The sequence below is a fragment of the Lontra canadensis genome, unplaced genomic scaffold (genome assembly GCF_010015895.1).
Source record: "Lontra canadensis isolate GAN:19392208 unplaced genomic scaffold, GSC_riverotter_1.0 scaffold134, whole genome shotgun sequence".
Lineage (NCBI taxonomy): Eukaryota > Metazoa > Chordata > Mammalia > Carnivora > Mustelidae > Lontra > Lontra canadensis.
The window spans coordinates 1,505,496-1,531,525 of record NW_022631128.1 but is presented as its reverse complement, the minus strand read 5'-3'; the positions used below and the strand labels follow the sequence as shown (position 1 = coordinate 1,531,525).

The 26,030-nt window shown below is 50.0% G+C and overlaps 2 protein-coding genes across 5 annotated transcripts; both read left to right on the top strand.

The window, feature by feature from the left end:
• Positions 1 to 569: 569 nt before the first annotated feature.
• UXT (ubiquitously expressed prefoldin like chaperone) lies at positions 570 to 8,419 on the top strand. 2 transcript variants are annotated; one of them, XM_032842959.1, is made up of 7 exons: positions 570 to 634; positions 812 to 918; positions 1,914 to 1,995; positions 2,135 to 2,202; positions 2,454 to 2,561; positions 8,037 to 8,100; positions 8,320 to 8,419. In XM_032842959.1, exons 2-7 carry the CDS (start codon positions 821 to 823, stop codon positions 8,371 to 8,373), a joined length of 474 nt encoding a protein of 157 aa, XP_032698850.1. In that variant the 5' UTR covers positions 570 to 634; positions 812 to 820; the 3' UTR covers positions 8,374 to 8,419. The 2 variants fall into 2 exon arrangements, with proteins under 2 accessions (XP_032698850.1, XP_032698851.1); XM_032842960.1 differs by lacking the exons at positions 570 to 634; positions 812 to 918 and adding an exon at positions 1,184 to 1,360.
• A 1,213-nt stretch (positions 8,420 to 9,632) lies between these two features.
• ELK1 (ETS transcription factor ELK1) lies at positions 9,633 to 23,126 on the top strand. Of its 3 annotated transcripts, none has more exons than XM_032842882.1 (6): positions 9,633 to 9,773; positions 17,818 to 18,061; positions 20,514 to 20,963; positions 21,587 to 22,033; positions 22,703 to 22,804; positions 22,890 to 23,126. In XM_032842882.1, the coding sequence occupies exons 2-6, from the start codon at positions 17,852 to 17,854 to the stop codon at positions 22,986 to 22,988; spliced, it is 1,308 nt and encodes a 435-aa protein (XP_032698773.1). In that variant the 5' UTR covers positions 9,633 to 9,773; positions 17,818 to 17,851; the 3' UTR covers positions 22,989 to 23,126. The 3 variants fall into 3 exon arrangements, with proteins under 3 accessions (XP_032698773.1, XP_032698772.1, XP_032698771.1); XM_032842881.1 differs by having other exon boundaries at positions 17,788 to 18,061; XM_032842880.1 differs by lacking the exon at positions 9,633 to 9,773 and adding an exon at positions 17,051 to 17,181 and having other exon boundaries at positions 17,788 to 18,061.
• The last annotated feature ends 2,904 nt before the right edge of the window (positions 23,127 to 26,030 follow it).

The following is a 26,030-nucleotide window of genomic DNA, read 5'->3' as shown; positions in this document are numbered from 1 at the left end:
ACTTCAGCGACCCTCCAGTCGCCGCCTTTCTTAAACGAGGTAATAGACATAGTGCGTTGTCAGTATCTGCTTGGAACTTAGTTATGGATTGCAAACTGCAAAACCGGAGTTATCGAAGATGAGTTTCAAGAAATCTGTCTCCGTTTAAAATTTTTTTTTAATGCTCACATTCATTCCTATTACCGGGAGTCAAACCCAAATCTCCCGCCTGAAAAATCAAAAGCCACGGCGATAGTTCACAGGGAGGTACTCTCCCTTTTACAAACCAGAATCATAATCAATTTTTGCCCGTCTGCTTTCGAAGCTCTTTTAAATACTAAATGCTTTACTTTCTTTACCTCTACCTGCGCGATCCGCCTCGCCCAGAACCTGCCAGATCCCAATAAAGTCCGCCCCCGCGAGCCACGCAATCCCCAGAAGCTCCGCGCGTCTCTCTGTTCCCACGATCTGCGGTCGCGCGGACTCTCTTCGGATTCTCTGAAGCCCCGCCCTTCTCTCATCCGCGCTCAGCCCTTTAGAACCGCCTTCCCCACCTGGCTATTTGGTTGGCCAGCGCCCTTGTCATACGTCATTCTCCCGCGCCACCCGGAAGCCACGGTTTATAGCAACCGTTCTTATTGCCGGCGGCTCTAAGGTGAGGGCCGCGTTTGGGTGTCCCTGGGTGGCCGAGTTCCAGTGTTGGGAGGGGCAGAAGGCAGAACCCCCGACAGGAGCCAGACGAGCCCACTCCCGCTGTTGAGAGGGTGCAGATGTACTGTGCCGGAGGCCAAACAGAGTGGTCAGCGTGGTCTACCCCCTCCCCATTCCTCAGGAGCCCATCATGGCGACGCCCCCTAAACGGCGGGCGCTGGAAGCCACGGGGGAGAAAGTGCTGCGCTACGAGGCCTTCATCTGTGACGTGCTACAGCGGGACCTGCGGTGAGTGACAGCGTGGAGGGCCTGGCGTATGGAACGTCCCACGTGGGGGGCGGGGCGTTCGAAGTCAGGGCCTAGCCTTCTGATTGGTGGGGGAAGCGTTTGGAGCCCGGCCCCGTGCGCGGATCCGGCGAGAAGGAGGGGCGACATCCGGGGTGCGACTTGGGCTGGGATGTGGCGGTCTCAGTAGAGGGTGCGTCCGCGCAAGGACGGCCTCCCACCTCACTTACAGGTTGAGCTAGAGCCCAAAGCGGGAGTTCTCAGGTTCGAATCCATGGTCATTTCGCCATCCATGTGAAGACGTTGTACCCTGACTCGCCTTTCATTGCCTCACTTTTCTTATCTGTGAAATGGGAAAATTGATGGAACCTTCTTGATGGGGTGGTTTTGAGTTTTTAATGTGTTCAGTGCTTGTAAAGGATTTAACATGGATACTACGGGCTCAGTGAGTATGAAAATTATTACTATCATTATTAATCTGAGCAAGAAGTAGAGTGTTCAGAAGTAGGATAATGAACATCCTAAAAGGGATGGAAGATTTTTTTTTTTTACAGTAAGAATGGGACACCTTTTTTTTTTTTTTTTGAGAATGGACCTTTTGATTGGAGGGAGGCATTGGGAGTAGAGTGTGATAATAGAACTAATAAATAATAGCTAATACATAGAGCTTATTATTTGGTTAGGCACTCCTATAAGTACTTTGTAGTAAACACTTGTTTAATTCTCCTAATGCCTCTGAGGTAATACTTGTGATCCCTTTCCTATAGATAGGGAAATTGAATCTTAAAGAGCTTATTTAATTGCCAAAGTCACACAACTAGTAAAAAAGGGGGACCCTGGGTTCAAACCCAGGCAGTCTGACCCACAATTCAAATCTTAACTTCTGCACTACAGTGCTTCTTTAGGGCACGGCAACATGAAGATCTCAGTGATAAATTGAGGTATTCTGAAAGGGCCAGGGCTTCCCTTTGGTCACTGTTGTCCTCTTGTCCCATCAGAAAAGTGCTGGACCATCGCGACAAGGTATATGAGCAGCTGGCCAAATACCTTCAACTGAGAAATGTCATTGAGCGACTTCAGGTAAAAACACCAAGGTTAGGTACCATTTTGGTGTGTGTGGGCAAGGGAGGGGGATGGGAGGAGAGACCCCAGACCAAAACCTGTCAGCTGACCTGAAAGTTGACCACTGACCCCTACCTCTTTTTCCCTGGCCCCACAGGAAGCTAAGCCCTCGGAGTTATATATGCAGGTGGATTTGGGCTGTAACTTCTTCGTTGACACAGTTGTGTGAGTGTCTACCTGCCCCTCTGAGCCCACAGGGCTCAGCTTCCCCCTTCCTTCATTCAACAAATATTTTTTTGAGTACTTGCTATGTACCAGACGTTGCGCTAGGTGCTGGGGATACGACAGTGAATCAAATAGGACAAAATCCCCACCCTCCCAGAGCTCCAATTTGGGTAAGGTGGGAGGAGTGGCTATATGGTATGCTAAACAGTGATAAGGACTTCCCCCACTTCCTCTAACGATTGTTTCCTCAGCTCAGACACTTCACGAATCTACGTGGCCCTTGGATATGGTTTTTTCTTGGAGTTGACACTGGCAGAAGCTCTCAAGTTCATTGATCGTAAGAGCAATCTCCTCACAGAGTAAGTCCATCCTATGAGGATAGTGTCTAAAATGCCATCATTTGCAACACCCTTCTCCCTTTCCCCATGGCTCCCTGAGATGAGACTTCAGGGGCCATTTCCCCTCCTCCTCAGGGCTAGGGCTGAGGAAAGGGGAGACACAAAGCTTAGCCCCAAGTATAGCACATAGTAACCACTCAATAAATGGTCTTTGTATTGTTCGTTCACCACATTTGTTGGCTCTCTGTTCTGTGCCAGGCTCTGTACTTGGCAGTGGGGAGGTAGCAGTGAACAAGACAGAAGGGTTCCTTGAAGGTCTAATTTTGACCAGATCCAGGAGGTTTTGGCCTATAAATCAGTAACAGCAAAACAAATTACCTCTGAATTCACCTCCTACTAATTTTCCTGCTCATTCACCGTACTCTCACCACACTGACCTTCCCGGGCTTCTTGAAACACCCTCAGAATGATCCCACCTTAGGGTGACTGCAGTGGCTGTGCTCTCTGCCAATAACACATTTTTCCAAAGTGCATACATGGCTTCCTTTCTTCTAACTCAGTTTGAGTCTTTCTTAAATGTCACCTCCTCAGTGAGGCCTTCTGTAACCTAACTTGAAAATTGCAACCTCTGGGGGTGCCTGGGTAGCTCAGTCTGCTGAGCATCCGACTCTTGGTTTCAGCTCAGGTCATGATCTCGGGGTCGTGAGATAGAGCCCCACATCAAGCTCTGGACTCAGTGGGAAGTCTGCTTGGAGATTCTTTCCCTCTCCCTCCCCCTCTGCTCCTCCCCACTCACTTTCTCTCTCTCTCTCTCTCTAAGTGGATAAAATCTTTTTTAAAAATTGCAACCCCTGGCACTGCTCATTCCTCTCTCTTGTTCTACTTATGACCTCTTAATGTTTACTGTATAATTTAGTTCTTTCTAAAATTCATTGCCTTCGCCCATTAGGATATAAGCTTTATAAAGGGGAATAGTTTGTCTATATCTCCAAGAGACCAGAGTAGTACATAGCATACAGTAGGCATTCTGTGTTTATTGAATGAATTTAAAAGGGTATGCCGGAACCAGATGGAAGGGGGGGATTGAAGCAGATCTCTGGTGGTGGAGGGGAAGGTAATGTGGGGAGAAAGTGTGAGCTCCAGTTGAGTTTAAGGCTTTGTGCAGGGAAGGGAAATTGGGAGTGTGGATGAGAGGTTTGAAATGTAGTTAGGGAAAGCTTTCCAGGGGGAAATGACATTTGAGTCTCTTGGTTGTGTGAACAAGCCGTGGGGCTATTTCTGGCAAGGGGACCACGTGTGACTGCCACATTTGCAGAATTGCTAAGAGAGGCAAACATGCCAGGAGAGGGAACACCGAGTAATATACTTAGATGAATACCATCTTACAAGAGTGAATACCACTGATCTAAAATGCCTTCTGGGTTAAATTTTTCCTACATTCATTTCTTCCAGACTTGCCTCTCTCATGGTTTTAGTAATTCTTCTCTTTTCAAACCACTCCAAGGTTTCAGTGTTGGGAGACCCGAAAGAGCATCAGATCTGCTGAGATTTCTAAATCTCAGTGATCAGACCAGTTGGTGAGGGGGTCAAGGGGCCTGCCCTCATGGGCCAACAGAGTTCTGAACTAGTGGTTCATTTTTTATAACAAAATTTCCTTGTTCTATGACAGGACTCCTGAGCCTTTCAGATAGAGATTTTAATTTTTTTAAAGATTTTTTTTTATTTGAGAGAGAGAATGAGAGAGAGAGCTTGAGAAGGGGGAGGGTCAGAAGGAGAAGCAGACTCTCCATAAGCAGGGAGCCTGATGCAGGACTCAATCCAGGGACTTCAGGATCATGACCTGAGCTGAAGGCAGTCGCTTAACCAACTGAGCCACTCAGGCGCCCTGAGATTTTAATATTTTGAGACTTGATGTATTTCCCAAAAATATATTTACATTGTCAGTGCCTGCCTCCCTTGTCTGATCTTTTTGATATATTTATCTGGTTTACTAGTGTCATGAGAAATGTGATTGGATCTCTTATTATTTTATTATAATTAGGAGGGCTTCCTAGAAGCTTAATCTTTCTAGGAGATGAAGATTTGAGTCTGGGTAGCTCACTCTCCTCTTTAAAATACTTTGTTCCGGGCGCCTGGGTGGCTCAGTGGGTTTAACCTCTGCCTTCAGCTCGGGTTGTGATCCCGGAGTCCTGGGATCAAGTCCCACATCGGGCTCTCTGCTTTTGCAGGGAGCCTGCTTCCCCCTCTCTTTCTCTGCCTGCCTCTCTGCCTACTAGTGCTCTCTGTCAAATAAATTTTTAAAAATCTTTTAAAAAAATACTTTGTTCCTTGGGACACACTTGGAACTAACTTTCTTTCAGGTTATTTTATGCAACCAAAAAGACTGTCAGTCCTTATTTTTAGCATATTTCTTTAGGGAGTGGGAGGATCAGGTCTGTGTGTATATTCTTTCCTGATTACACAGAAAAGAGTACATGTCCACAGATGTGTAACTGTAGAAGCGACAGAATAAGGGCACCTGCTAGGTTCAGTAGGTGGAACGTGTGACTCTTAATCTCAGGGTTGTGGGTTCAAGTCCCACATTGGGTGTAGAGACTGCTTAAAAATAAAATCTTTTTGAAAAGAGAGAGAAGAGACAGTAACCATTTGACTGTTAAAACTGCCTTACATATTGAAGCAGCAAAAAACTAAACATCTCTCATTTGTGTTACAACTAGCCTTTGGTGGACTTTGTATTTTCCTCCTTTTTAAAAAGTGTTGCAGCTCACAGCCTTTCCTAGACCAGGCTTGTACCATTAACTAATTTTGTTCTCTTTATGGATGTTCCGATTGCCCTTAGAAGCTGATCAGTTTCATTACTCTGTTCTTTGAGTAGTAACCCTGATATTCTTGAAAGCATTCTTGCTCTCTGGTAACAATACCATGCTTTACTGGTTTCTTGTCTTTAAACATATACTCAACCATCTCCTGAGGACTTCAGGCACCTTTGCATGGAGTAGCCATTCAGTCATTCATTCAATATACATTGGTGCATACTATGGGCCACACACAGTTTGCGTCCTGGAGATACAGCAGGGAACGAAGCAGACCAGTCTCTGTTCTCTGCCCTTACATAGCTTACATTCTAGGCAGGGGAGCCAGACAATAAAAAATAAGTAAATGATGTAGTATGTCACAGGTTGGCAGTGCTACAGAGAACAGCAGGGAACAGAGAGAAGAAACATTGCCTGGGAAAAATTTTTGGTAACTTTGTATGATGACCATTACCAATTAGTCTTATTGTGATGATCCTTTCACAGTGTATACAAGTACCAAATCATTATGTTGTGCCCTTGAAACTAATGTCACATGTCAGTTATACTTTAATAATTAAAAAAGGGATGGGTGCCTGGTGGCTCAGTCGGATAAGCTGCCAGACTCTTGATTTCAGCTCAGATCATGATCTCAGGGTCCTGGGACCGAGCCCCACATCGGGCTTTGTGCTCAGTGGGGAGTCTGCTTGAGGTTTCTCTCTCTCCCTCTCCCTTTGCCCCTCCTCCACTCTCTCTCTCTCAAATAAATAATTCTTAAAAAAAATTTTAAAAAGGAAACGAAACACTGCCTAGGATGAAGCGGTTGTAATTTTAAATAGAACGCAGGGAGCTGCCATTATCTGAGAGGGAGATGATAGAGAAGGAGCAGATTTAGAGAGAAAGACCCAGGAGTTCAGCCTAGACCCGTTAAGTATGAGGCACTTATTAAATGCTGAAGTGGAGTTTTTGAAGATGTAGTTAAAACTCCCAAGGCAGGAGTTCAGGAGAGGGGTCTGGATTGAAAATATAAATTTGGGAGATAGTGATGCATAAACGGGTTCATAGTGCTGTATTTCCCCCCCCCCCCCAGTTTAATCTTCTGTGTTGTTACCTTCTACTTTCCTTATCTAGTTTGCCTAAAACTGATTTCTACTTTGATGGATAGTACAGCAAAATAAAATATGCATTCCTTATCACAGTTTCAAGACCCTGCACAATCCAGCCACTTCCTACCCCTCGGACCTTCTCTCATACCACTTTCCTTCCACCATTCACTTAATTCCTAACACTCTGACTTCCTGACTGCTCTTTCCTGCATCTTGGCCTTTTTGGTGAAAAGACCCTATCTTACTATATTACTTACTCATTCTTCGTTCATCAGAAGGGCCTTCCTTGATCCTTTCTAGCAATTAGGATTCTTTTGGGTGAGACTGATCCCAGTCGGCCCAGAAGATATAAGGAACTGACTGGTTTCTCTACTCAACAGTCACGGGCCAGAATGGTTTCAGGCAATTCCAGCTTCACAGTTGCCTAGGCATCCTTCGTGAGTCGTCTCTCTCTCTCTCATACCTGACATCCAACCGTTTGGTAAATCCTGTTGATTCTGCCTTCAGAATATATTCCAAATCCAGTCACTGATCATCACCTCAGTTGCTGACACTGGTCTGAGTCTCCATCTCTCACCCAGGCTATTACAGTAGCCTTCTCACTGGACTTCAGCTTCCACACTAGCTCTCCTTATCCCCAGTTCTCCATACTGCAACCAGGTGGATCCACCAAAACCCTAGTCAGCGGGACCCCTGGTGGTTCAGTGGGTTAAGCGTCTGCCTTCAGCTCGGGTCATGATCTCAGTGTCCTGGGAATGAGTCCCACATCGGGCTCCCTGTGTAGTGGGGGGGTCTGCTTCCTCCTCTCCCTCTGCCCCTCCTCCTGCTCATGCGCTCTCTCTCAAATAAATAAATAAAATCTTAAAAAAAAACCCACCCAACTTTGTCAGTTCACATCCCTTCTCTGATTACAAGCTTCCCTTGGCTCCCATCTCACTTAGAGTAAAAGTCAGAGCCTTGTGGCTTTCACCTGATCTGCCTCCCCAGCTTACCTCTCTGACCTCACCTCCTACTATGCCCCCTTCACTTATTCTTCTTCAGCCACACCAGCCTCTTTGCTGTGCTTCAGACATGCCACGTACACCCCCACCTCAGCATCTTGCCATGTGCCGGCCCTTGTGTCTGGGACTTTCATCTTCCATCTGTCCACATGATTCACTTCTTTAAGTCTTGACTCAAGTGCTTCTCAGTGCAGCCGTTTCTAAGTACCCTCAGAATTAGCAGGCCCTACTTCTGCATTCCGTATCCTCTCTCATCATTTAACTTTTTCATTCTGCTTACAACCATCCAACATATTCCATCATTCGTCCCTCTTAATGAGAGCTCGAGCTCTGGAAGGCCGAGATTTTTGTCTGTTGTGTTTGCTGTTCTCTCCCCAGTACCTAAAATTGCCTGGCACAGAGTAGGGATTCAGTAAATGTCTCCAAATCAGTGCAGTCCAGAGGGTGGCTAGGTGTTTGTGCACAGGAGCATGTCGGGCAGCAACGTGTCCTACCACCTGTCACAGGAGGTAGGTAGTTCTCGAAGTGATGCGGAAGCATCATTCTCATGAGTGTTAAGTGGGGCCCACTTCGCCCTTTCTTGTTTCTTTTCTCCAGGCTCAGCGACAGCCTCACCAAGGACTCCATGAATATCAAGGCCCATATCCACATGTTGCTAGAGGTGAGAGCAGCTCAGCCCACTCCCAGACTCTGTCTCCAGATGTGTTCAGGGTGCTGTGACCTGAGGAAGGGAGAGAGCCAGGGACTGGAAGGACCATCTTTCTCTCTAAGCTGAAGCCAGGCTGGAGCCAGGCGGGCTCTGAGGGAGGGGAGGTTGCAGCAAGCCTGTGTGGAGGCCCAGACCCAGTCTCTGCTCAGTGCCTTCTGTCCTCTTTTTCAGGGGCTTAGAGAACTACAAGGCCTGCAGAATTTCCCGGAGACACCTCACCATTGACTTCTTCCCCGCTTCCTCAGACATTAAAGAGCCTGAATGCCTTTGAGTCACATGGCCCTTTTTTCCCTACCTCAACCCCTGCTGTTTGCTGAAGGTGCCCAGTTTCTAAAGCACAAAGTTACCAGGAGCCCTAGAGATACAGTCTCTGTGTGGAACCTATAAAGTAACCCTGAAGTCCCGCCTCCAGCCTGTTGCCTAGCAACATTTGCCACTTGACTTTCCACTCTGCCCTCTCTTCCGTTGTCTTGGCAATCTGGGCCTCCCACCTGACCGTCTCTTTTTTCTATTTCTTTTCCTGGACATAACTCTTACTTGTCATAGAGAATGGGCCGATTTCAGGGTGGAGGTTTGTAACCAAGACAATCAGCCTTTCCCTCCTGGCCCAAAGGTTTATCCCTCTCACCCACCCCAATCGTGACTGGGGTACCTTAGGTTACACCCACGCCCGCCTCGGCCCAACTTTGGCCTCACCCCGCTTCTAAATAGTTTTAGGTTCCACCAAGGGCTGCAGAACCGCATCCCGCCCTCCTCGGTCCGGCCCCTATTTTAGGTTGAGTCCAGCTTTCGCCAATCAACACAGAGCCAAGTTCCGCCCCTTTCTAACTGGCTGCTGCTCACCGCGGACTTTCTCGTAGGCATTTAGTTTCCGCTGCTCAGCGCTCCTCTGCGTGCCTGGCGGCTGTCCTAACCTACCTGGGCTCGGTTCTAAACTCGTCTTTTCTAGCCAATCACGATAGAGTAACCCTGCCCACCTACGCACAGCCCAGACCTAACCCCCTGCTTGCCTGCTGCTCCGCCCGCTTCCATACAAGTCCAGCTTCCGCTGAGCGGCGTGGAGTGCAGCACCGCCCCGTTGGTGTTTTGGCAGCTGTCTGGAGTCCCTCATCCACCAATCAGCAGGAAGCAGAGTCCATCCGCCCCTGTCCTCGGAGGCTGTCTTCCGTATAGGCCAATTGTTGTGAGGCAGGAGCAGGATCTTGTCAATCGCCCACGGGCTGTCAGGCTTGAGCCAATCAGCGTGAAGCACCGGCGGGTCCCCGCTCGCCCGCTCGGAATGCAAGCAGCCATCTGCGGTCCATCAGTTCCCCTTGAACCAATCACGGCACAGCTCTATGGGGCAGGACCAGCCTCCCAACCCTGGAAGCGTCACGGTCGAGCCAAGCGCTCTGTCCAATCAACGAGTGGCAGAATGCTCGGCTCCTCCCCCGTAGGCCCACGTGAGCGGTGAGGAAACGCAGGGGCGGCTTCTAGGTGCTGCCGCCGCCGCTGCCGCCGCCACCGCCGCCGCCGCCACCGCCGCCGCCGCCGCCGCCTCGGAGCCCGGGCCTGGGGGGCGGTGGGGCTGCGCATGGAGCCCCCGCCCCCCGGAGCTGCCAATACTGCCACTGCGCTACACACAGGTGAGCCCGGGGCTTGGAGGGTGGAGGGCCCGTCCGTGACCCCACGTATCCTTCCCGCCCCCGCGCGAGGGATGTGGCTTGGCCCGTGGCCTGCTGGTGTTCGACTGCCCACCGCCGCCACCACGGCTGGTGGACCTGCCTGTGGTATTGTCCCCTCCCTTCGCCCCTTGTGGTGGATCTGACCGTGGCCTGACCCCCCTTCCTGTTTTATAATGGATCGGTCTGCGGGCTTGTATTTTCTCCCCACCCCACCGTACAGTGGACTCGTCCATGGTCTTGCCCCCACCCCCACTTATAGGGGAGCAGTATCTAGCATTGTCCGATTATTTGACAGTAGGTGCATATGAATGTTTTTCTCCCGTCCTTAACTTTCAAGGGCCCCGTCTGTGGCCTTGTTTGTTCCGCCACTCCTTTTCCTTGTAGTGAATCAATCCATGGCGTTGTACACCCCCCATCCCCTTTAACAGTGAGTTAATCTGTGAAGTTGTATTTCTGCCTCCTCCAGTCCCCCAGCGCATTAGTCCACGGTTTTATCACACTGTTTTACGGTGGACCCGTCTAAATGCCTGTACTCACATCGCCCTGGTCATCAGCCCATTGCCCTAACCTTTTTTTTTTTTTTTTGTAGACTGTTGCCCCAGTCCCTGGGATTCTCCCTTCCTTTTAATAGTGGGTCAGATCAGTGCTTTTTATCTTCCCATTTTCAGTAGCCCAGTTCATGGCCTCGTTCTCTTCTCCTTTTAATTGGTCTGTGTGATGGCTTTTCACCCCATCTACTGTGGTACAGTCAGTATGCCTTTCTGTTCCCCTTGCACCACCCCAATAAGATGAACCTTTGCACTCCCCCACCCCCGCCTTTGCAGGGGATCTGTTCATTGGCCTCCCTGCTACCCATGTGCTTGCATTCAGGCACACACCCCCATGCCCTCCCCTGAGGCCAGTGTGCTTTGTAATCCCTCTTCCAGGAGGGGGTTTTATTTTGCCCCTCTTTTCCTTGTGATGGATCAGTCCATGCCTTCCCTGTCGTCCCCCCCCCCAATCAGTGGCTCTTCCCTTGTGCTTGTTGAACCCAGGGCTTTTTTACTCTAGAATACACCCCCCTGGTACACATCATTAACCCCTAAGACAGTCTGCCTCCCTCCGATAAGTGGGTGCATCAGAGATAGTGATAATGCCCTTAGGAGCTAATGTTTACTGAGTGCCTACTAGGTACCTGGCAGAGAGCTTTGTATCAGTGAGCTCATTGAATCCTCACCACAACCCTGTGAGATAGGTACCCAGGAAAGTTTCAGCATAGGGGGTTCAATACGCCATTTGGAGGTAAGTACACAGTTAGGCTGCCCCTCAGAACACAGACTAATTTTCGAGGCTCCCCTCTCTCACTTAATCCCATCCCACCTGAGACCCCACTCCTCAAACACCAAATTACTTGCCATCTCCAAGCTTTTGTTTTTGCCGTTATCCCCGGGACTGCAGAGCTGTCTCCATTCCACACCTTGTCTCAGCACCCATCCACCCCCAATCACGGCAGCTTATGACCTGAGTGACTTAACCACTTTCTCTCTGCCTACGCTTCCTCATTTCTAAAATGGAGGAATCAGAACCAGAACCCCCTCCAGTGTGAAGCATCCCGGGGAGTTAATAAAACAAGTCACCTCCCTGACCTCACCTCCTGCACCTTATCTTCCCACCTCTGTGCCAGCCACACTGAGCTCCTCACTCATTCCCAGATACAGCAAATGCAGTCCAGCCTCAGGGCCTTTGCTTCTGCTCTGTTTTCTGCCTGGAACGCTCTACCCCCAATCTTTGCATGATTGAGTTTAGAGCTCTGTCAGATGTCAGCCTGTCCCTGACAATCTGAACCTGCGTATATAGCAGGCCTCAGGTCCCTTCTTGGCTTGACTGGTCCCTTTGCCCTCGGTCGCTATCAGACACACCGTGTAGTTTACCAGTTTATTGGCCCTCCCCATTAGAACAGGAGTCCCATGAGGGCTTACAGTTTCTTGTCCACTTATTTATTGCTGGGTAGATATACCTAGTATATAGTAGGTGCCCAGTAGGACTTTATCACATGAATGAATGTGAAAAATATTATTTTAGACAGATCAGGGTTGGAGGGAAGATGGAGATGAAGAGGGCATATGAGAGCTAGTTAAAGAAGCTAATTGGGACTGTTCATTCAGCAAACACTTAGCACCTACTGAGTACCAGGCACTCTTCTAGGTGCTGGGGATATGGCAGGGAACAGAACAGGCAGAAATTCCTGTCCTTGTGGAGCAGACGTTTGCTAAAAGTAGGGGAGATGGACTATATAAATAAAACAGTAAGTAAAATTAGATAGTATGTTAGACAGGCGCTAAGGGGGAAAATGAAGTAGGGAAGACAGGGAGAGAATATGGGGGTGGTTGAAATCTTAGGCACCGTGCAGGCCTCCTTTAGAAGGTGACTCTTGAATTAAGGCCTGAAGGAGATCAGGGAGGAAGTCATCAAGTCTAGGGGAAGAGTGTTCTAGGGGCAGAAGGAACAGCTGGTGCAAAGGCCCTGAGGTGGGATTATGCCTAGTGCATTCAAGAAACACGGAGAAGGCCAGTGTGGCTGGGGCAGAGTGGAGGGAGGGAGGCAGGCAGGAGACAAGGTTAGAGCGGTGATGGGAGCCAGATGGTGTAGGCTATGGTAATACATAAGGTTGGAGAGTGAGGGGACGGAAACAGCTAATACATGAGCTGAGAGCTAACATTTGTCGAGTGTCTACCACATGCCAGAGATATTTTTCTAAGTCCTTTACATATATTGGCACTTAATCCTCACAAAAGCCTTTGAGAATCCTATATCTGGAGGATATTTTGCAGATGCAGAAACAGACCCAGAGAGGTTGAGTAACTCGCCCGAGGTCAGACAGCTAGAACAGGGCAGAGGAGCAGGAGACCAGAGAGCCAGAGAGAAGGGCTTTGCAAGAGCAGACAGGTTTATTTGGCACACTGGATCACACAGAGGAGGAATTCATTCTGCCCGGGAGATAGGAGAACCTGAGGATCGTATAATAAAGAGTTCCTCAGGTGTGAGAAGGGGGAAGGGTATGTGCGTGTCCTCAGAGATGGGAACTGGGTGAACTCACAGTGCCCATGATGCAGGGTGCCAAGCTCATGGGCACTTTAGTCTTCATACAAAGGCCCTTCCCACAGATGTTCACGTGGCTTGCTACCTCCCCTCCTTGAGGTCTCTGCCAGCATGATACTTCCTTGGGGAACCCTCCCTGCTCACCCCATGGGAAACACCATCCCCCAGACCCTCGAGGGTCTTGCCTTTCTGTCTCACTTTATAAGGAGCTGCTCTTGTAAAGCACTGGGACCACTGCCTACAGCCAGGCTGCCTGGGCTTGAACCCCAAGTCTGCAAACTTCCAGCTGCATAATGTGAGGCAGGTGACTGAAGTCTGCGCCTATTTCCTCCTCTGGAAAATGGGAGGATCATAATAACGCCCGCCCCCACAGTGTTGCTGTGAGGATTACATGAGTTAAATGATGAAAACGGTATGTGATATACACAGTAAGGGTTGTATGACTATTTTCAAAATTCACATCATTATTCATAGTGTGCATGTAGGTATCTAACAGGCCTCTGAGATCTCCAGAATTGACCTCCTGATCTTGCCCCAAACCCTGCTCTCCTGCTGTGCTCCCATCTCAGAGGGTCCCAGCTTCCAGACACTCAGGCCACACACCTAGAATCACCTTTGGTGGTGTCTCTCTCACTGCCCCCCCACCGCCCCACCGCCATACTGTTTGATCAGCAAGTCCTGCTCACTCTCTTTCCACATTTCGTCCAGAACTCAGCCATCCCTTCCCAGTTCCACTGCAGCCACGGCCATCACTCACTTGGACGGTCACCGTAGCCTCGTCACGCCCTCCAGCCAGTTCTCCTCACAATAACCAGAAGGATCCAGTTAAAGTCCAGGTCATGGCCTGTTGCCCCTCTGTTCACAGCCCTCATGTGGCTCTTCTCTCAGAGTCACAGTCCTGGCAGGGCCCACAAAAGCCTCACTCAGCCTGGCCCCCATAACCCCTCTCTTCTCACCTCGCTACTACTTTTTGTACCCTTCCTCCTTCCTCTCTGATCTTGCCTGACTCCTTGCTCTTCCTCTACCTGCCCTGTGCGCTCCTGCCTCAGGGTCTTTCACCCTAGCGGTGTCCTCTGCCTGGATCACCCTGTTCCCTGGGTCATCGCTGACCTGACTCGCTCACCTCATTTAGGTGTTTGCTCAAATGTCACCTGCTCAGGGCCTACCCTCCCCTGACTACCCTTTTCAGAAAGAACCGCTCCTTCCCTACCTCCTTTTTTCATAGCTCTTCTCACCATCTGACTTACTCTTTGACTCATTTATCTTCCTCCTTAATTGTCTTCCCCACTGAGATGAGAATTTTTGTTTTGTTCACTGCTGTATCCCCACCCAGCCCCCAGCCCACAGTAAGCACTCAAGAGACGGTTGCTGAATGAATGAGACAAAGAGACGTAAACACTCCTGAGTGAGGCAGATTACTAGGTCTCTTCTGAGGGGTCAGGTGGGAAATACAATAAACAAAACGTGAAACCCTGTGTGCTGTCATGGCTTGGAGGAAACGGTCAGATATTACCTTAATTAGTAGGTCCGATCACGGTTGGAAGAGGATCTGGTAACATTGCCCGTCTTGGCCACCAGGAGTCACACTGGACTCTTTGTGCCTCTGAGACAAGCAGGTCTTTGAAGTCAACTCAGTAAAGCCTCTGATGACAGGACTCTCAAATGTGGACACTTTCATGGCTTTGTGACTTGTATAATGGCCTAAAACTGTGTCTGCCCAGTGAACTTCAAAAGAGCTCAGACAAGAGAGACTCATGCCGATCATATTCTATATTTCATTACAGATTAAAGAATGAAGGATGGTTCTTTAAAACCTGGTTTGGAAGGTCTTATTCTTAACCCAACAGTCCCAGCCCGTGAACAGTCGATTGATGAAAGCTTGTTCCTTAAGGAATAGGAAGCTCCGTGTTCATTTCCAGTTCACCCTCCAATTCAGCGAAGAGGGCAGTTTTGGGGTTGGGGGTGGGGACGTGCTGAGGGAACAACGTCAGAGCAGTTTAGCCTAACAGTTTACATGCTTAGATAACGGGAATCTGACTGCATGGGGTCCAAATCCTGGCTGTGCCACTTGGGCTCCATGGCCCATAGGATGTCATCTGGACATTTTGTATCTTGGCTCCCTCCTCTGTAAATTAGCGATGATAAAGAGCGCCTACTTTCCCAGGGTTGTGATGAAAGATACATGAGTCAGTACCTATAAAAATAGCAGTACAGGTCTGCATGCCCTTATCCAAAACCCTCGGAGCCAGATGTGTTTCAGAATTTCAGATTTTTCAGATTTTAGAAAGGTAACAAGGTGCTCATACAAAATGTTACATAAAGCCCTCAGTAATCAGCCACATTCAGATTTCTGTAGCAGAATGTAGGAACAGTCAGCACTAAGTGAGGATCACTAAAGACTGGAAAGGACTTCATTGATTTCCAATCTGGTTTTGCTGCCAAAGGGTGATAAAGACGTTTTCTGGGTTTTTGGGTTTTTGGGTTGTGTTTTTTTTTTAAGATTTATTTATTTGAGAGAGCAAGCTCACACGTGCACAGAGGGGAGGGCAGAGGGAGAAGAAGAGTGAGAATCCCCAAGCAGACTCTGCACTGAGCCCAGAGCCCGATGCAGGGCTGGATCCCATGACCAGATCATGACCAGACCAGATCATGACCAGAGCCAAAACCAAAAAAGCGTCAGGTGCTTGTCTGACTGCACCACCTGGGCACCCCAAGAAGTTTTCTGTTTTTAGAGTTTGGGGGATTTTGGAATAACAGATAAGGAATTATGAACAAATTGGAAACTAGATTCTATTAAAAGCTTATCATACTCCAAGCATGTGATACCTAATCTGTAGAATAACTCTGTGAACTTGGTATTATTAGTATCCCTATTTTACAGGTGAGCATGTTATTATCCCTATTTTAAAGATGGGAAAGTTGAGGCACAAAGAAGCTAAAGAATATGCCCAGGGTCAGGGCCCCTGGGTGATTAAATCCATTAAGCATCTGCCTTGCGGTTCAGGTCATGATTGTAGGGCCCTGGGATCGAGCCCTGCATTGGGCTCCCTGCTCAGCGGGAAGCCTGCTTCTCCCTCTCCAACTCCCCATGTTTGTGTTCCCTCTCTCGCTGTCTCTCTCGCTGTCAAATAAATAAATAAAATCTTTGAAAAAAAAAGAGAGCATATGCCTAGGGCCACACTGCTAATAAGTAGCAGAATGAGGATTCCAGTCCTGGTAGTCTGGTTCTAGAGCCTGAGTGATTGTCTGGTAGGCCATATTGCCTGATTGGAACAATACCAGCCAAGCTTTATGAACTCAGCAAATGTTAGTTATTGCTGTTACCAAGAAGGAGGACCCAAAGGGACAGTAACAGGCCCAAGGAGTGCAAAGTTGACAGAAGAAAGCAGGCATTGAGTTTCAGGAAAGCCTCAGAAAGGCCAGGCTCCTGTGGCTGGGACTGGAACGATGGCTGGGACTGGAACGATGAGGAAGACTTCTAGAGAGAAGAGAGCAGCCCCACAAGGCGTGAACAGGTTTTGCGAGGGGCTTGCAGAAGGAACCTCCTGGAAAACTTGATATTTAATGTGGCAGAGGTTGCAAATGAAAACGTTCAGGTGAGGGAAACTATGCTAGTTTTCTACTCCTGCTATAACAAATTATTGCAAATAGAACTGCTTAAAGCAATGCAGATTATTATCTTGGCACTCCAGAGGTCAGAAGTCCAGCCCAGCCTCACCAGGCTGACACCCAGGTATGGGTGGGGCTGCATTCCTTTCTGGAGGCTCCAGGGCAGGATCTGGTTCCTGCTCATGCAAGCTGCTGGCAGTATTCAGTTTGTTGAGGTTATAAGATTAAGGTCCTTGTTTCCTTACTGATAATCAGCTGAAGGTCGTTCCCACCTTTTTGAAGCCACCATATTCCCCCAGCTTGAGCCTCATTCTTCCATCTTCAAAGCCAGTAAATGGCAAGTCAAGTCTCTCTCATGCTTTGAATCTCTCCTGCCTCTTCTGTCATTGCAGCTCTTGGAGCTCTCTTTCTGCCTCTTGCTTTTTTTAGTAAGAGTTCCTGTGATTAGATTCAGCTCACTCACATCATCCAGAACAATCTCCCTAAGGTCCGTACAGTAGTAACCCCCCATCCACAGCTTTGCTTTCCACGGTTTCAGTTGCCCGCAGTCAAGCAGAAGATGGTCCTCCTGACCTGTCATCAGAAAGTCAGTGGTAGCCTAACACTGTGTCTCAGTGCCTACGTCATTACCTCATCTCGTTATATGAGTATTTAATCATCTCACATCATCACAAAGAGGAGGGTGGGTACAAAACAATGAGATATTGGGAGAGCACATTCACAGAACTTTTATTCTAGTATATTGCCATCATTGTTCTATTTTAGTATTAGTTATTGTTAATCTCTTATTGTGCCTGATTTATAAATTACACTTTATTGTGTGTATATGTATAGGAAGAAACATAGTATATATAGGGTTTGGTACTGTCCACAGTTTCAGGCATCCACTGGGGGTCTTGAAACGTATCCCCTGCAGATATGAGGAAACTACAGGAAAGTTAAGTTCACCTGCAAAGTTCTTTTTGCCATGGACATAACATAACATATCATAGGTTCCAGGGATTAGGATGTGGACGTTTCTGAGAGGGCATTATTTTGCCTACCACAGTGTGACCTCTGGCCCCCCAAAATTCACGTTTGTCTCACATGCAAACTACATTCACACCATCCTCTTGTCCCCAGAAGTCTCCTTCCATGATGGGGAGTCATCCAAAGCCAGGCTGAGGGCACATAGAATTTAGTCTGATGGTGTTTAGGGAATGATGTTGCTTTGGGAACAGAAGTGGAGACAAGATGGAAAGAAAGGACTCCTACTCCTGTTGACCTTTGCTGCCTCCTGTGTTCACAGCCTCTCAGCTCTGAGCCGTCTGCCCTCCAGGTACCCCTGGGATGGCGTGAGCACTCCACCAGCGATGGACCCCTCTGTGACGCTGTGGCAGTTTCTGCTGCAGCTGCTGAGAGAGCAGGGAAACGGCCACATCATCTCGTGGACCTCACGGGATGGCGGTGAGTTCAAGCTGGTGGATGCTGAGGAGGTGGCCCGGCTGTGGGGGCTGCGTAAGAACAAGACCAACATGAATTACGACAAGCTCAGCCGGGCCCTGCGTTACTACTATGACAAGGTAAGGCCTCTGGGACTGGGACTGGAAGCTGCCAACATTTATATCGGTTATTTCATTTTCCTGTCTTAATTGTCATAGCTATAACTTTGAAAACAGAATTTACTATTTTTTACCCTACCCTCATACTCTCAGACGAATGTTGGGCACCCCAAATATTTATCTCAGGTATTTTCTTTTTCTTTTCTTTATTTATTTGAAAGAAAGAGAGTAAGTGAGAGAAAAAGCATGAGCAGGGGGAGGGAGAGAAGCAGACTTCCCCATTGAGCAGGGAGCCCGACACGGGGCTCGATCCCAGGACCCTGGGATCTTGACCGGAGTCGAAGGCAGTCGCTTAGCCAACTGAGCCACCCAGGCACCCCAGTCTAAGGTATTTTCTCTGTCTTACTGCTTTAAGGCTGAAACCTTCATAGTAATACTAATACCCCTACTCACCCCTTTTCTGAGGTCCCCAAGTTCATGCTGTTCCACTACCCCCCACACAACGTTTCATTTTCTTGCCTTATTCCTCTAGCTAAAAATTTGGAAAACAGTATAATAATGACTTCCTTATCCTGTCTCCTGGAACTGGACCAGTCCTGGACTCCTCAGTTATTTCATAATCTGCTCTTGTTCCAGAATAAGAACTCCAGAATAATCTTATTCCTGGCTTCATTACGTCCATGGCAATATTATACTAACTTTTCCTTATCTCATCCTCTAGGATAGTGAACACTTTTGTCAGTTCTTTTCTTCTCAGACCTCCAGAACAACATGTATAATGCCAGCTCCACACTCCATTCTCATGCATTCCCAAAGCAACACTGGCCCACCCCACCCCAGCTTTTATTATTTTATCCTCTTATGCCTATAGCTAAAATTTTACATTTTCCTTATCCTCTCAGATTCTTAGACAAGTGCTGGATTTCCTATCCCTCACAATAGACCAGGTATTTCATTTTCTTCTTTATCTGAAACTTCCAAAGCAATATTAATGAATATTCCCTTTTCATTCATTTTCTGAGAAACAAAAACCCACTCTGTGACATACCTGACCAGCATTAAGATGTTTCTAGGGTGCCCTGGTGCCCCCCAGATGCCTTTTGTCCCCCAGAACAGTCCTGGACCTATGCTGCACACTGTAAATCATCATAGCATTTATTCCATTCTCATATTTTATTCCTTTGGCTGAAACCACCAAAACAATATTGAGGCCACCTCATTCTGTGCCCTGAGACCACCGCAGCATTCCTGCGACCCTCCAGACCTATCCTGAAATATCTCAGACATGGTCTGCGATCTACCCAGCCAGCCTTGAGATTCCCTCCAGTGCTTATACCAGTATTTTAATGCTCCTCTCTGGTTGCTGTCAGTCACTTCATTTTCTAATTGCCTTAGCTTAAACCTGTACTGCAATATTTTTTAACATTTTGAAGATGTTATTTCTTTATTGAGAGAGTGAGCAAGTGAGCGGGGGAGAGAGAGAGAGCGAGTGAGCCCATGAGCAGGGTGGGGGGCAGAGAGAGAGGAGGAAGCCAGCTCCCTACTGAGCAGAGAGCCCAATGCAGGGCTCGATCCCCAGACCCCGGGATCATGACCTGAGCCACCCAGGCACCCCTTAAACCTGTACCACAGTATTAAGAATGAGGCTCCTCAGTTACAGCTAAGTCCAGAAATAAATTATGACAGCTCAGAAAAAACCCCAAAACAAAAAAGAATGAGGCTCTTCAGCCTGTCCTCCCTAGTGACCTTGCCTGGTTCTACCTCTCTATCGATAGCTTTAAATAATCCTCTTTATTAATAATTCACTGCTACATTCTTCTCTATTAATTTAGTCTCTTCCAGTATTTACATCAGTTACTTCATTTTCCTGTCTTACTGCATCAGCCACACTCCCCAGCTGTCCTGGCAGCTACTCCCAAGGCCTGGCCCTGTTAGCCCACAGACTCTCCCGGTTCCGGGAGCCAGGAGAAGAGCCTGTCCCTGCACTGGCTCCCCTAGGTGGGGCCTCTTGTGGAGAGGTGCTACAGGGTGTGGGGGTGTGTGTCTGAGGAGGGAGTGTGGGGACTGAACAGATGGAGATGAAGAGTGACGGGAAGACATGGAGAGGGATGGATGGGAAGGAGACATGGAGGGAAGGGCAGTAGACTAAAGAAAGAGTTGTGGAAGGGAGAAGAGGGAAAGGGGAGAAACTGGGAAAACTACAAGAGAGGGGAATCACAATGGGCAAGAGAGGTAGAAACAGAAGGAGGGGAAGAGGGGAGCCCCCAAATTGGGAAAGACGTGGGTGAGAAGTGGGCTGGGGGGGGTGCCTACTTGGGGGCAGATGTGTTAGTGGAATGGTGTATATGTAAAAAGCCAGGAGGGGGCAAGAAAGACCCTAGGAGACACCCCTGTGCCCCCTCTTCCATACCCTCCCTCCACTGCAGCCCTTTCAGAATTCTAAGGCCCTTTATCCTATCTCCTCCCTTCCCAGAACATCATCCGCAAAGTGAGCGGCCAGAAGTTTGTCTACAAGTTTGTGTCCTACCCTGAAGTCGCAAGGTGCTCCACTGAGGACTGCCCGCCCCAGCCCGAGGTGTCTGTCACCTCTACTGTGGCAAATGTGGCCCCCACTGCTGTACATGCTGCCCCCGGGGACACAGCCTCTGGGAAACCAGGCACACCCAAGGGTGCAGGAATGGCAGGCCCCGGGGGCTTGGCGCGCAGCAGCCGGAATGAGTACATGCGCTCGGGCCTCTACTCCACCTTCACCATCCAGTCCTTGCAGCCACAGCCACAGCCGCCCCCTCATCCTCGGCCTGCCTCCGTGCTCCCCAGCACCGCCCCTTCGGGAGCAGCAGTGCCCCCGTCTGGGAGCAGGAGCACCAGTCCCAGCCCCTTGGAGGCCTGCCTGGAGGCGGAGGAGGCTGGCCTCCCTCTGCAGGTAAGGACTGGAAGATGGAAATTCAGTAGGAGGGCGGGTATACAGATGAGGAGGGCTGCTGGCAGAAGGGACGTAGACATTCTATTTAGATACCATGGAGGGAGGGACACACAAGTTCCCTAGGAGAAAGAGTTGGGGAGGAGAGCCATGCAAGTACTAAGAACGTATTTGTTTAATGCATAGGTTCTCTCAGCTTAGCATTCATCAATCACCTGGAGGGCTTTTGAAACGACAGATTTCTGGGGCCCATCCGCCTCCCCTAGAGTTTCTGATTCTGTGGATCAGGGGACGAGCACGAGAATTTTTTTTTTAAACTAGTTTCCAGATGAGGCACATGCTGCTAGTCCCTAAAGCAAAATTTTGAGAACCATGGCTTTCATGAATGAGGGCAGTATCCCCAGGAGGCCCACCCTTAGGGGAAGCCCTGTCCCGCAGAGAGAAGCCTCCCCAGAAGCAGCCTCACATCCTCGGCAAAGCGTCACGTCCTGCTGGTGGACCTGTCTTGATGTGTAGTCATGCCCCACCCCGTACGAAGGACAAGTCCTTCCAAGACAAGTCCTTGGCTTCACTAGCCCAGCAATCCTTACGCGCCCCCTCTGCCCGCCCCCCCCCTCCTCTCCCAGGTCATCCTGACCCCACCCGAGGCCCAGAATCCTAAATCAGAAGAGCTGAATGTGGAGCCCGGGTCGGGCAGGCCACTGCCACCGGAAGTGAAAGTGGACGGGCCCAAGGAAGAGTTGGAAGCCGCAGTCGGTGGGGAGGCGGGGTTTGTGCAGGAAGCCGCTAAGGCCGGGCCGGAAGTCCCTCCTGCGGAGGGCGTGCCAGCCCGGCTGCCCGCGGTTGTCATGGAGACTGCAGCGCCGGTGGGCGGCCTCCCGGCTTCCACTGCTTCCAGCACAGAGATTGCCCAGCCTCAGAAGGGCCGGAAGCCCCGGGACCTGGAGCTTCCACTCAGCCCCAGCTTGCTGGGTGGGCCAGGACCCGAACGGACTCCAGGATCGGGAACTGGCTCTGGGCTGCAGGCGCCGGGGCCAGCGCTGACCCCGTCCCTGCTACCTACGCACACATTGGTGAGTGCCTGTGAAGGGGTGGGGCGGGCAAGGGAGGAGCTAGACTGCAAGGGCCAGTACGGTCATCTCTGGGTGAGCGGGAGGGTGGAGCCTCCGAGTGCCATTGGCTGGAGGGACAGGGCTTGATTAACGGGGGAGGGCGAGCTGGTCTCTGGTGCCCTGGTGCTGGGGCAAAGGGTGGGCTTTTGGAATGATGGGCAGGTGGGGGGGGGGGGTTTGTGGGCAGGAACCGAGAGGCCTTGGACAGGGCAAAACTGTTCTCTGGGTTGGGGCATGGCTTGGGGATCCTGCATGGGGCTTTTGGGGCTGGGATTTCCTTAGTGGGTTTCCTGTGAGGTGTATGGGTTGGTGGGATCTAAGAGTTGGAGGCAGATCCTAAGCTGATGGGATGGTGCCGTATGAGGTTTGAGAACAACATGCGGATGGGGTCTTGTAGGTGGTCTCGCCCAGTGAAGCTGGAGGTGGGCTCTCAGGAGCTGGGAGGGGTTGTCTGTAAAATTGGAGAGGTGTCATGGGCTTGATCTTAGCAGTCGGGGGTAAGCCTGTACACTTTGGGAGGGTGAGCTCAGAAGGCTGAGTGGGAAATCTGATGGAACTGGAGCCAAGTTCCTTCCATCTTCCCACACCTGCTATATACTCACTTGAGCTCCAACCACCCCTTCCCCACAGACCCCGGTGCTGCTGACGCCCAGCTCGCTGCCCCCCAGCATTCACTTCTGGAGCACCCTGAGTCCCATTGCACCCCGTAGCCCAGCCAAGCTTTCCTTCCAGGTAGGATCCCCTTCCCCCATGTCGGAGAGGGTGAGAGACCCTAGCATGGCCCCCATGCATGATCTTTCCCTATTTCTGTCCCCAGTTTCCGTCCAGTGGCAGCGCCCAGGTGCACATCCCTTCCATCAGCGTGGATGGCCTCTCAACCCCCGTGGTGCTCTCCCCAGGGCCCCAGAAGCCATGATTACCACCACCACCACCACCCCCTTCTGGGGTCACTCCATCCATGGCCCTGAACTTCTCTCCAGCCAGCCGTCTCAAGGAGAAACATAGTTCAGCTGACAGACTTGTGCTCTAGTTGTGGTGGGGTAGGGATTCTTAGGAAAGATCTTTTAGTAACCCTTCCACAGGAAACATACAACTTCTCTCTTCTTGGTCAGTTCCCCAGTGGCCGCCCTTACACGTCTCCTACAGCAGTGGTGGGGACGGTTTATTTATTTATTTTTTGAAGGCCACTGAGAGGAGCCTGGCCCAACCCTTTTGAGGGGTTGGTGAGGACATCTCCCCCATCTCCACATTTTCTCCCAAGATGAGACAATCGGGGTCTGGCTTGAGAAGGACCTTTCTTTATTTATTTCTCAGCCGGCCCTTGGAAACTGAGGGAGCCCTGTCTCCATTTTGGGGTGTGAGTGAAAAAGGTAGCTTGTTGTTGTTGTTTATTATTCCTGGCCACACCCAATGGCCCAGGAAGAATTTGTGCCATTCAGCAGTTTGGGAATCTTGGCCAAGGAAAGACTCACACCCTTGAAGTAGGGATTTCCAACCCCCCCCCCCCCCCCCCTTTCTCCCAGATACCACCTTTTCGGCCGGGGAGGAATGCCCCTTTTGTTCTCCTCCCCTGAGAAGCCATTCCTGTGTCTGCCAAACTCCTGGGGTCCTGCCTGTTACCTCCTAATGGAGGGTTTTTTTGGGGAGTTGGTTCCCGTCTGGGGGACCCCTCCAGCCAGTGCTCCAGGTCTTCTTGTCCCCCACCCCTTGCCATTTTGATAGTATAATCTATTTTTAAACAGGGCTTTTCAATAGGGGAGAGGAGAGCATCTCTTCCTATATCTGAGATGGGGTGGGTGGGAAGGAAGGGATTGGGGGGGGGTCTTCCTGCCACCCCCAAGTGTTTATTTTTGATACCAAACGTGTATTTTCAACTCCCTCCCTCCCAGCCCCCCCAATTTCCTGCGGGCGGGTACAAAGGACCCTTTAAGTGTCCCTGGAGTTGGGAGGGAGGAATGGGGGACATAAATCCTGTCCTATCTGAATTCCAGGCTGGAGAGGGTGGGTTCACAGGACTCCCGGGCTCACCTCCTGTCAGCACCGGACCAGCCCGGGCCTGGGGACCTGGGGGTTGGTGATTTGGGGGACGGTGCTACACCTGTCTCCACTGTTTGTTTTACTTTCCCAAAAATGGATCTTTTTTTTTTTCTAAGAGTCCCAGAGAATGGGGAATTGTTCCTGTAAATATATATTTTTAAAGGTGATGCTGGAGGCTGCTAGCCTTTTTTCCCCTGAAGCCATTGGGACTGACTGTGACAGGCGTGAGCTTCTGTGAAAGGCAGCGAGGGTGTGAAATTGACCGTGAGAGAGAGCGTGACGGCGTGCATGGGAGACTGCAGATGGGTAGCCCCAGCGTGCAAAGAAGAGAGAAGGTGTGGAAAGCTACGATCGCGTGTGCGTATGTGTGTGTGAAGTCGCGTGTGTTTGTGAGTGGCAGCTGTAACCACAAATGACACCAGGCCTATGTAAGAAATGATGGCCCTGTGCCTGAAAATCATTGTGAGACCGAGTGCCGATTAAGGTTCAAGAGTCTGGAGGTATGCGGGACGTCCGTTTAGGCACAGGCAGTGAGAACAGCACCCCTGACACCGTCTGACAGGCTGATGGTGGTGAGCAAGACAGACTGATGACCTGAACAACATGTGAGCCCGTACGGGCATGAAGGTGTGGTGGAGACAGATGATCAGGGACCGAGTGCCAGCGAGAAGGTTGCCTATAAATAAGCAGGTGACTGCGTTTGGGAGATGGATGGTGTGTGAAACTTCGTGCAAGGCTGTTGTAGTGACTGAGGTCCTAGAAGCCTTGTGGAAAAGAGCTGTTTGTGTGAGAGAAAATGGCTGTGAGGCCCAAGATCAAGAATGCGTGACTGTGTGTGTGAACACCGTTCATGTGAGACTGGCAAAGACTGTGTGAGAAACTGAAGAAAATTTGGCTCTGACAGGGGGAGCATGAGTCTGTAAGCGTGTGTGTGTGTGTGTGTGTGTATACCTGAGACCAGTGGCAGATTGGTTACAGTTACTACTCCAGTCTGGCCCAGAGGTTCAGGGTCTGGGACAGCATGAGAGAAAAGGATGGCAAGGCCGAGTGACCGAAACAGTATGAGAGACCACGTAAGTGTCTGAGTGAGAGCCAAGGAGGAGCATGATGCCACGTGAGAGAAGAACCAAGGGCCGAGCAGTGTGGGCACGTGTGCAGGTATGCAACACATGTCATGAGGGACTTCAGTGGGACGCCTTATGTGTGGGAAGAACAGAGAAGACAAGACCCTGGGATTGGGGGGATTGGTGTGTGGGAGAAGTGGGTGAGGCCCTAGTCGTGTTCAAGTGTTGCTGCTGAGGAAACGATGGCGTAAAGGACCAAGGCCAGCCGGAAAGACTGTGTGACACTTTGAGAGCCTCAGAGCGCTTGGGAATTAGTGACCACAGGTGGCAGAGGCTGACTGAGGAAAAGTGACGACGGTGGTGAATGGGCGACCGAGGCAGTGGCTGAGAGATTGGTTGTGTGGGGGTGTGTGTGAACGTCTCTGCAAGACACTTAGAGGCCATAAATGAGGCCTGGGTGTGCTGCGCCACTTGAGATGTGAGATGAGGTGACTGGAGCAGCGTCTGAGGCGCTGTGTGATGGTGTGTGCGTGTGTGTCTTAGCTTCCACCAGGACTGTGGGTGTGCAAGATGGGGGCCTGGGTGAGAAGGAGTAGGAGAGGTGGTGATTGAGTTCGTGTGTGAGAAAGTTCCCGAGAGACCAACAGGGGCTGTAAATCAGGGACTGCGTGGTAAAAACATCTAAAGGCGTGACTGCATTTGTGTGCATGTAAGAAACTGGTAAGAGATGTTAGTGATCGTGGCTGAATGAGGGAGGCTGTTAAGACGTGTGTGTGTGTGTGTGTGTGTGTGTGACACTATTAGTAGGAGACCAGGAATCCATGACAGAGAAAATGACCATGAGCGTGTGACTGAGG

Excerpts from the sequence above, each read along its gene's own strand:
- ELK1 (XM_032842882.1), top strand. The coding sequence starts at position 17,852 with ATGGACCCCTCTGTGACGCTGTGGCAGTTTCTGCTGCAGCTGCTGAGA. Across the intron at positions 22,034-22,702 it reads TGCTACCTACGCACACATTG|ACCCCGGTGCTGCTGACGCC; the intron begins GTGAGTGCCTGT and ends CCTTCCCCACAG. Across the intron at positions 22,805-22,889 it reads CAGCCAAGCTTTCCTTCCAG|TTTCCGTCCAGTGGCAGCGC; the intron begins GTAGGATCCCCT and ends TTCTGTCCCCAG.
- UXT (XM_032842959.1), top strand. The coding sequence starts at position 821 with ATGGCGACGCCCCCTAAACGGCGGGCGCTGGAAGCCACGGGGGAGAAA. Across the intron at positions 1,996-2,134 it reads ATGTCATTGAGCGACTTCAG|GAAGCTAAGCCCTCGGAGTT; the intron begins GTAAAAACACCA and ends CTGGCCCCACAG. Across the intron at positions 2,562-8,036 it reads AAGAGCAATCTCCTCACAGA|GCTCAGCGACAGCCTCACCA; the intron begins GTAAGTCCATCC and ends TCTTTTCTCCAG.